This window comes from Temnothorax curvispinosus, unplaced genomic scaffold, assembly GCF_003070985.1.
Source record: "Temnothorax curvispinosus isolate PA1 unplaced genomic scaffold, ASM307098v1 QBEX01006758.1, whole genome shotgun sequence".
Taxonomy (NCBI): Eukaryota; Metazoa; Arthropoda; class Insecta; order Hymenoptera; family Formicidae; genus Temnothorax; species Temnothorax curvispinosus.
In genome coordinates, this window is record NW_020216538.1 from 2824 (window position 1) to 14040 (window position 11217).

An 11217-nucleotide genomic window follows, 5' to 3' on the forward strand; every position below is an offset into this window, starting at 1 on the left:
GTAACCACCAGTACGGTAGAATCTCTTCATCCACGAGCCGTCTGTTATCACGGGTATATGCGGAATTCCGTCTATGATATCTCCTCTTTTAATTGCCAAACGTTTTTCCTCTTCGCCAGCCATGCGCATTTCTTCTTCCGCGGCGGCGGCGAAGGTTTCCGACATTTTATTATGATACTTTATATATGTTTTATTACTCATGCATGGAATATCTACAGCAGCAAGAAGTTCTTCAAGCTGCTTATGACCGGTATAATATAGTACCGGAAACAATACCCCTATTGACATTCAATATTTTCTCATCTGTCGGTTCACTCCAAAAGTCACCTGTGAAGTGACATATTCGACATTTGACAGCAAATTGGGTTATCAGACCGTAACGCTTCTTTACTCTAAAAACAAGATCAATAAAACGACATTCGCCGATCCAGTGAGCGGACAGTCTCTGCAATTTAACAAAAACATGCCCCAAATCGACGATAAGTCGTCCACTAATCTCTTCAGAATACAAACAAAATGCGTCGATATTATCACCAGTATGCAAAAGAATATTTTCGACATCTTCAACGTCTTCGATATCATCTTGAACGTCTTCGACGTCGTTGACGTCTTCGACATCATGTGCGGTATCTTGGACATTTTCAACGTCTTCGACATGTGCGATATCTTGGACGTTTTCAACGTCTTCGTCATCTTCGATATCTTGGACGTTTTCAACGTCTTCGATATGTTCGATATCATCCATACTACTTTGCATTCTAATTTCGTTAATTTGACATTCCATCACATTTGTAATACAATATTCACGAACGTCTGATAAAGATCCCATTGAATCATCATCATCATTAATAATATTTTCTACTGATTGAAATTTTTGTATCACACATGCATTGACAGATTGAGAAAATGTATCCATAGCAGATAATGTTTGCGATGTCGACGTGTCATTATCAACATTTCTCTCATCTGTCGGTTCACTCCAAAAGTCACCTGTAAAGTGACACATTCGACATTTGACAGAAAATTGAGTTTTCAGACCGTCACACTTTTTTACTTTAAATACAAGATCAATAACGACATTCGCCAATCGAGTGAGTGGACAGTCTCTGCAATTCAGCAAAAACATGCCCCAAATTGGCGATACGTCGTCCAATCTCTTCAGAATACAAACTAAATGCGTCGATATTATTATCAGTATCCAAAACAGTATTTTCGATATTTTCGACATTTTCGACATTTTCAATGTTTTCAGTGTCTTTGATATCTTTGATATTGTTTTGCATACTTTCCGATTCCATGCATGAATTTGCAGAATTGTCAAGAAATGTAAACGACTGCGGTGTCAACGCATCATTATTTGTCACATTTGTCTCATCGTTATATGCGTACGGCTTGTTTATCGACAAACTTGTCAAATTTTCACAAAATTCACGAACATCTGACAGTAATCCTACAGAAGCATCATCATCGAAAATATTTTTGTCTGATTGAAATTTTTGTGTCATACATCGACAGATGATTGAGAAAATGTTTTCATAAAAGATAATGATATCAACGTGTCGTTATTTACATTTCTCTTACCCTCGCATGCATAAAATTGGTGTGACGTACCTGGAATTTCTAAATCCGTTCCACATTCTAATAATTCTTTTCCGGAGTCCTTATCAATTCTTTCTTAATTCACGAAAGAATTATCACAAAAAATTTTGGCACGCATTTGTCGCATGCGACGCATTTTTTTGTAACAAAGACACACGTTTTGCCCTAACTGTTTTCTTATTACTATGTAACGGCCTGACTTTATCGAACGCGGACTGGTGTGCGGGATCAGGAGTCCGATGAAAGGCCCAGAGACAATAATCAATTTAGTGGTACATGCAGTAGTTTATTCAGCTTATTACATATACGTGGTATTCTATATAGCGCAGGGACGGGTGGAACGCGATATATACAACGAAGGGGCAGTGCGGGTGCACTCGGTAACGGACGCGGTAGCACGCTATTCGACGGACTCGGTAGTATTTGGTATAGCGCAGGGACGGACAGAACGCGGTATATACAACGGAGAAGTAGTGCGGGTGCACTTGATAACAAACGCGGTATCGTTACTCGACGGGCTCGGTATATTACATAGACGTATTACAGTACATAAGCGGACGCGGTATATTACAGGCAGTGCATGTGCACTCAATAACGGCGCGGTATTTAATACCGGACGCGGTATCGTTACTCGACGGGCTCGATATATTACATGGACGTATTACAGTACATAAGCGGACGCGGTATATTACAGGCAGTGTATGTGCACTCGATAACGGCGGATTTAATAGCGGACGCAGTATCAATATAACGGACGCGGTCTATAATAACGGACGTATTACAGTACATAGGCGGATGCCGCGGTAATATGCGTGCGGGACGCGTAATCGTAAGGTGGAAGATTTCCGGAGCCCCGGGGCGGCGGCAACGAGAGCCCTCGTTGCGAGGCCGAGCGCGCTCGACCCCGCGTAACCGTGCCTTCGGGGTGAGTTCGGAGGGAGTGCGGGAACACCTGAGAGCTCTCAGTCGAGGCTCGGAGCACCGGACCTCGTTGGCGTGTTCCCTAGGAGTCGGGACTAGGTTTCGTCTTGGAAGCGGATCTTTAGACGAAGTGTCCTTTTCTCGCCGAAACGGCGGTTTATATACCCGCCCGGCGCGGCGGGTTTGCTAGGAGCGCCGATCGTTGCGCTGTAGTGGGGCGGCGCGGCGCCGCGCTCGTCCTCGGGGCGGCTCGGCTCCCGTCGTCGCTCGTCGAGAGGCACCGGTGCCGCGCTTGGCCCGCGCACACGGTGCGTTTTGAATTCGTTTAAAAATGTGGGCGCACCGCGCCCTGGTCTTCGCCCGACTGGTCGTCGGTCGGGCGGCATCCGGCGGTCGTTTGCCGGGAACGATGCTTAGCGCACGGGGTGCATCGTTACACCTATTATATTTAGGCATAATGATTATACAATATGCTCTAAATAATACTAATAAATGCTATAATAAAAAACAGAATATTCTACATTGAAAGAATAAAATAAATTTTCGCCAGTAATAAAATAAAATCAGTGTTTAATGATCGGCCTGACTGGCAATATATTAAAAATTATAACGACGTTTCGACCTCTATTTTGGGTCCTTATCAAGTTTATGCTAAAAAATATAAATTGCCGGTAATACATATAAAACAGGGAACAATGCAAATTACGTATTCTACTTACAATGTGCGTCAAACAATATAAAATTAATCATCGTTACGTTTTAACAAGGCGGATGGAAAACAGATATAAACTTTGTGAGGCATGACCGTCACGTATAGCGCCTGACGAACGACTGATGTACATTGTGTCGTCAAGAATAATCACAAATACGTATAGCGCCTGACGAACGACTGATATACATTGTGTTGTCAAGAATAATCACAAATACATAAAATAACATAGAGTGTAAAGTTTAAAGAGTAGCGATTATACGATCGTAAACCAACGGTAAGTTTTCTGTGTCCTTCTGCAAATTTATAGCGTCTGTATGTTTTTTGATTAATATAATTTTAGCCGTTTCACGTTTTTTGACAAACTGTCCCCTGTGCAAGATCGTGGCCTCTTGCCATTTAAAATTATGGTCAAAATCGATTCTGTGCTTGCTTACAACCGATTGCTGACTGAAGTGCTTGTTAAGGTGGTTCGATGGCTACAACAAAATTCAGAGAATTTCATGAAATTTTAATATGTTGTTCTGCAATGCAAAATAAAATTATGTGAATTTTTTGGGAATTTTTCACTGTCCCGTTTTGAAAAAAATCTACTCCAAAAACCTAAAAAGTACAATTTTAGGAGTAGATTTATTTCAAAACGGGACGGTGAAAAATTCCCAAAAAATTCACATAATTCTATTTTGCATTCCAGAACAACATATTAAAATTGCATGAAACTGGCTGCATTTTTAACATAGGTTCTTATGGTTTTTATGGAAAATGACATATTGCATATACCTTCAGAATGAAATAAGTGCAAGAAAAAATGCAAATGATAAAGAAAAAAAAATTTGCACATGTAACTTAATAATTTACAAATAAATGAGCGAAAGAAAAGGGAAGGTTACCGCACATTTCGTAGAAAAATTAATTATTAAAGCATAAATTGCTTGATTTTTCGTCTGCTTAGACTGTCATGGTCGTGAACGACGTAAACAGCAGCACGCATTATATACGCGGCGACCAATCAGAGCAATCCCCTTCCTCCCCACTACTTCAAACGCTAGTGCGCTGTTTCCAGAACCCCCGCGTCCCACTACTCCCCCCGATGAAACCATCGAACCTCCTTAATGTCTGCACGATGCTCTTTAACGCGAGTTTCTAAGTGGCGCTTGGTTTGGCCAATGTAACAAGCATTGCAATCCGAGCAATCTAATTTGTAGACAACGCCCGTGTGTTTCATGATCTCTAATTTGTCCTTCCCTTTTTTAATTAGTGCGTCTAATTTCTTAGGAACGGTATACAAGGTACTCAAACCATAATTGCTGAAAATGCGTCGTAAACCCTCACTAAAAGTTTTAACATGCGGGATAGGAATATAATTTTTGAGATCAGGGATATTAGCGCTATTTATACGGTTGTCAGATTTATCGTTATTTGACCGTTTATCAATTTCAGCAAGTCTTCTTCGAATATGTTTATCAACGAGAGGGGCCGGAAAGCAATTGTTCAGTAAAATAGTTTTTATATCACACGTGCGTGGAAAGTGGCCCATTACGCGCGCGCCATTTGTGTGACAAATAGCCAATTCCATACACGAGTCAAAACAGTGCGGTAATGTAACATTACCGCACTGTTTCTTCGAAACTGTGCGGTAATGTAAACATTACCGCACTGTTTTGACTCGTGTATGGAATCGGCCATTCGTCGCACAGATGACGCGCGCGCAATAATGGGCCACTTTCCACGCACTTTGTAATATAAAATAGGGTGTGTAACACGTGCGGGATGAGAATTGGACACTCGTGCGGGTGATCGCACTCGCCTTCGGCTCGTGCGTCCACTCCGCACTCGTGTCCAATTCTCAACTTCCCGCACTTGTTACACAAATAACTATTATCAAACTGATGTTATCGTTATGAAACTGTACGTCCGACAGCAGTATGGCGTGATCGACCAAGTTGATGATGGTATTAATCTTATATTTTAAAGGATGACTGGAGAAGTAATTAATATAACGGCCAGAAAACGTTGGTTTACGATACCAGTTGGTGGCTAAACAATTATCGTTTCTGAAGACCGACGTGTCCAAGAAATTCAAACAATTGTCTCTCTCTAATTCGTACGTGAATTTGAGACGCGGATGGTAATTATTGAAAATATGGACAACATCGTCAAGTCGTGATCGCGGAATACACATAAAAATGTCATCGACATAACGTAGAAATATCGCAATCTGAAAATCAAAGGATTGAAGGCAGCTGGTTTCACAATCATCCATTACAATGTCCGCCAAAATCGGTGAAAGGGGGGAACCCATTGGACTACCAAAAATCTGCTCAAAAAATTCCCCATTAAAAGAAAAATTCTGCATTGACATCAAAACACTACTCTATACAACACAGTACTCTGTGCTACCAAAATCACGTGAAAGTAGGTTACGCTTAGGTTGTGCGATATAGTTATTGCAAACGATATAATTGCAATCGAAAGTCGAAACCCAGCGAGAAATGATCCGTCTATAGACATCTAAAATCAACGTCATATGTTTGCATATGTTTGCAATGGCGAACCGTAAACGTGGTAAGTAATTATTCTCTTCATTTATATATGTATTTATATATGTATATACATATATACGTACACATTTCATACTTATATAAAGCATTCATTTATTCATTTACGGCGTAACATTCTTGTAAGCAATGATTTTTTTCTAACCTGTAATTGTGACCGGAACAACGATTGATGTTATAAAATTTGAAATTATAGCCACTTACTACTTGGGCTGAAATTACGGTCGCCACTGTATTTTCCTGGTTAAATACAGAAACCCTGTTCGAATGCGTTGCCCCGTCTTTCCTTCTAGCGTAATGGCTGCCGTTTCCTACGTCGCGGACGTGTTCAAGGCCGTCGGCCACGCCCTTGTTAAGCGCACGTAATATACGGATAATCGGACAGCATGTTCACTGGGGTTGCGAATAATGAGTCTTTGTTTATTATAAACAAATAACAATTTAATAATTCAAAGTTTACAGTATCTCCGTACACGAACGGACAGGTTCTATCGCGCACTATCTTGCCACGATCTGTATCGAACTCTCATGTACCGTCGTTAAAAAGCTATTTTACGGCTATGTACCGTTTCGCGTGGTTATCGTTCACGTAATTATCGTATACGGCTACGGGATAAGTGCACCGGATTCGAATTGTTAAGCGCCGCGTGTTGGCGTCTCGAAAATTCACGGCGGACTGTCCGGGAGGAACGGGTCGAGTTCCCCCACCTTGATGCTTGCGCAGGCGTAAAGCCTTTCTTTTACGCGCGAACATGATGTATATCGCGCGCCAATCTGTTCTAGCCAATCGTATCGCTTGGTGATGAGCGACAAGATCCCTCTTTCGTAACGATGCATCACTTCCCGTGCGCTGAGCCGTTCTCATTGGCTCAGCTCTAATCTGACTGAGATACTGAAACGGGATTGGACGGCGGACAAGGGCTCTCGCTTCGACCTCGGCGATGCGGCAATCAATGGCAGCCGTCGCAATTTGCACGATGTGCAAGTTCGCGGCAAGTCACTCGGAACGTTTTCCGAGTGACCGTGTATGGTCATGGTGACGTTCCCCTTGTATGCCAGGTAAGTATTTTATTTACTAGAATCAATTATTTTAATTCTCCTTTTCTTTCAGGTACCGGGACTTCGTGGGATCGTCTCGCCCAATCAACGGATTGGTAAGTGTCGTCGGTAGGTATCCAAACGGTAAGTATAATATAAGTATCGCATACAATAGAAAATAAGTAATATTAATTGTTTCGACAGGGAAAAACATAAAATCAATTATATAAAGCAAATATCGCGTTTTGGAACGAATCTCGCTGTATCGAACCATGCTCGCTTCTCATTGGTCGTTCATACGCTCTTGCGATAGAAAGTTGTGCTCTGCGCTCTCATTGGCTGAAGGCCTTGTAAAATCGAGAATGTATCGAGAAATATGTAAAATAATATCAAATTGCCAGGAATCAATCCTATTGGCTCTCAAACTGTCTAAAATCTCCGAAATGATGGAATCTATGGAAAATAATAAAATCTCGCGCAAAATCGACTGGGTCGTTCCCCATTGGTCGCTGTGACTCGACATTTCGATTGAGCTGTCAAAACTCCTTAAATAAATTAATTGAACATAAAATACTCTCGGTAGGACTCCATTGGTCCTCGCTCGTGCACTCGCAATCGCAATGCATGCATAATGGTTTATGGGTCCTCGGCAACCAATCGCGGATCGATCTCGAGGCTCAATAGTGAAATGTAAAGTGTGTAAATGGTGAATATCATGCTGATGGTTTGTACGTCGGGAAAATTAATTATGATGGGAACAAATATGATTATATAGGGTGACTATTAGGTATTCCTTTATCTTCATCTTGTGAATATTTAATCTTTCTATACAGGTAATAAGGTCTCGCTTTCGCAACGTTGGAATACGCTAGCAATAGTATGCAAACGATTGAAATGGCAAACAATATGAATATGAATGCTAAAACTAGAATCCTGAACTTATCAGAATCCATTTGGTAATGCTGGCCTGTGATTGGCTCTTTTCCTGAATCTACTTTTAAACGTTAAAATTTATCCTGTCTCTACTCGGCCTGCTATTGGCTCAAAACTACTATTGTAAATCTCCCGTTTATTATCGGGTGTCTCATGGGGATATGTGGAATGATTGGATTTTTTAAGGATAAGTTTTATGTATTTGTTTGTGTGTGATTATTATAATGTATTTCGAACTCACGCGTTCTTATGGTTAATTCATACGCAATAAAAATGTTTGAAACAAACGTAAAAACAAGTTATAAAATAAAAATAAAATCAAATAAATCTCTCGCTTCCGCGTTACATAATAATAAGTCTCTCACTAGACTAAAGGCAATTGCACATGCACTTTTTCATCGTTAAAATTTAAGAATGAATCAAAGTTTAAAATAAAATATTCGCGCACGGAACTTTAGTTATCCGCCGCTTGTGATTGACCCTGAGAGCCCAGTGTGTTCTCGTCCTCGCCTGTCACCTGCGGTTGGCTGGACTCCACCTGGTATGCCTCGCCATATCCAGCGGGCTGTGTCTGTGTTGCTGTGCTTCGCCGTAACCAGCGGGCTGTATGGGTATCTGCTGCGCCTCGCCGTAACCAACGGCACAGTATGTACAGTAGCGCAACTCTCACAATTTCAGCGTGTACGAAATTCAACTGCACATGCTCGAGCTAAGTAGATAACCAATCACAGATCTGATCTTTTGTCGCATTTCTTCTCTCTATTTCCTCTATAGCGCTTTCTCTCTTACTTATATAGCGGTTAAAATTGGCGGTAACAGACATCTTACAGAAGTGAAATGTGCGAGAAATCGGAGTTAGACGTGAAGGATAAAGAAAGTGAGCAGGAATATTCAGTGTTTAGTGTTAAGTGTTCAGTGTTCAGTGTTCAATTATATAAAGAGTGAAAGAAATAAACCTTAAAATTGACAGTTAACCAAGAAAAATTATATTTAGTCTTAGAGCACAGTATATACAATAGCGCAACTCTCCCGATTTCAGCGTGGATGAAAATGAACTGCACATGCGCGTGCGAGGTATGTAACCAATCAGAGCACTGATATTCTGTCTCACTTCTGCTCACTTCCTCTCTGTATTTTCGCTCTCTGTCAGCACCGTTGAGATGCTCCATGCAGGGCAGGACCTTTAAATGGCCGTTTAGTAGAAAGTGGCGGCAACGGACATCTGATGTGATCTGAAATAATAAAGTGATAAAGTGGTGAAGTGATAAGTCTTCAGTGAATAGTGTACAGGTGTTTAGTAAACGGTGCAAGAAAACCGAGAACAAATTATTTTCCTTACGGAGAATAGTTAATCTGTACAAAAATTGTACAGATTCTCGATTCTCTTATAAAGGAAAATTACTTTGGTCTTAGCTTTGTTGCAGGTATTTGTGAAGAAATCTTGAGGGAAAATCTGGAAGAAAAAAATGGCCCATCAATCAAGCGCGTGGTGTGTTGTTCAGAAATGCAACAAAAATATTGTGGAAAAACGACATTTTTTTCGGTTTCCAAAGGAACATGAAAGATATAATGATTTTATTTCATTTATTAATTATTATTTTTTAAAACAAGTATAAATTTACATATAAAATACTATTTTAATATTTCTAAACGTATGTATATTATTACGTGCATGCATATGTATATATTATTACAATATTTCTTTACATTTACAAATTTGAATAATATTTACAGATGGTTGCAATGGATACGTGCTTGTGAAAGATTAGATTTGGAAGCAATGGGTGCAGAATATGGCCATCGCAATTATCGATTGTGCCACTTACATTTTGAAGAAAAGTGGTACAAGATAAGTAAGAGTAGAGCTCATCTTCAACCAGATGCTGTACCAACAATATTTTTTGAAAGAAAGTAAGCCCATACACATCTTATAATGTATAATCTTTTCTATTCTAAATAATGTGGTTTTTTATATTTAATAGTATATTGTATATTAAAAAATATCAAACAATATTTTTGATAATATAATACACGTTATAATTAATGATATTGCATATAATTTATAGCAATGCATGTATTACAACATCAGCAATTGAAAAGATGGATGAAGAGCTACCTGAAGAAGAAAATCTTTATATTTTACAACAAGAGGAAACAAATAGGTAGTTAAATATCTGAAAACGTATTTATCTTTCTATTATAGATAGTATTTTGTTCTTATAATTAACTTGTTTTAGACATTTTTTATTTAGCAATAAAAAGTAATATTACACTAAAATGGTATGTTTCAGTGACTTACAATCGAAATCATTCCCGCCTATAACAGAGCAGATGCCAAAATGTGATAAAGATGTCCATATTATTGCTAAGCCGTACGTATTTGTATTTACATTATATACATACATATGTGTTTTTATAATATATTATTTCTTTTATACAGTTTTTTATAATCAGTCTGTAGATTTTGATTTAAACTTACAACTTATTACAGTCTATTTTATGTTTCTTTTCTTTTAAAAATTGCATTCTGCATTTAATATAACAAGACATAAATAATATTACGTGAGAGTAATTGTATTTATAAAAACATTTGTCTTATTTTAACATATCTGCATATACATATAAAAAAAAAACACATGCATATATAAGATAATTATAAATAAATAAGGTTATCAATACCATATCTATTTAATTTTAATATTCAAATATAAGTTTTTCAAGAGTTTATAATAAATATTTGGTTTATTTTATTTTTATATTTTTTCGTTATTGACATTTCTAAAATTGTAATTAATACTTCAATTTTCTTTCCAGAGGTTTACTATCTGTTTTTTGCTATAATATATGTATATGTTACGTATAGGAGCACGTCCAACAGCACAATAAGAAGAGAAGAAAGTCCGCGGAAGAAAAAATTGCAACAACGCATTGTACGATTACAAGGGAGAGTAAAAACACTGGACGAAAGAAACAGACGGCTTCAGAAGAAAGTGAAGATTTTAATTGTAAGGAAGAAAAAAGCAGAAAAAGAGAAGCTTAAGGACCATGAGATTCTACGTCAATTAGGCTGTAAGTTTTTTTCTCCGACTTTCGCACGATTGTTATCTGCCCAAATTGATGCGCAAATTAAAAGCAAACATGGAAGACGGTATAGTTCCGAATTTAAACAATTTGCTTTAGGTATATACTTTCTAAGTCCGCGATGTTATAAAGAACTTCAAAAAGAATTAGCATTACCTGCCATACGCAGTCTACATAAGTTTACACAAACGTGGCAAATTAAACCCGGTATAAATGATAAAATTTTTGATGTGTTAGCTGTAAAGTTAAATTCATTGCCACTATTAGAACGTCATTGCATTTTGTGCATAAATGAAATGAGTCTACAAGCTCATTTATTTTACAATGTTTTACAAGATGAAATAATTGGTTTTCAAGATACCGGTAATGATCAGAAAG

General features: G+C 38.6%; 1 protein-coding gene across 1 annotated transcript; it reads left to right on the forward strand.

Moving 5' to 3' along the window:
• Nucleotides 1-9149: 9149 nt before the first annotated feature.
• LOC112456395 lies at nucleotides 9150-10827 on the forward strand (the record flags this gene model as incomplete). Its single annotated transcript, XM_025018898.1, has 5 exons — nucleotides 9150-9322; nucleotides 9493-9607; nucleotides 9825-9920; nucleotides 10050-10130; nucleotides 10622-10827. Coding segments are annotated over exons 2-5 (439 nt in total), but the record flags the coding sequence as incomplete, so codon positions are not given.
• Between the last annotated feature and the right edge of the window lie 390 nt (nucleotides 10828-11217).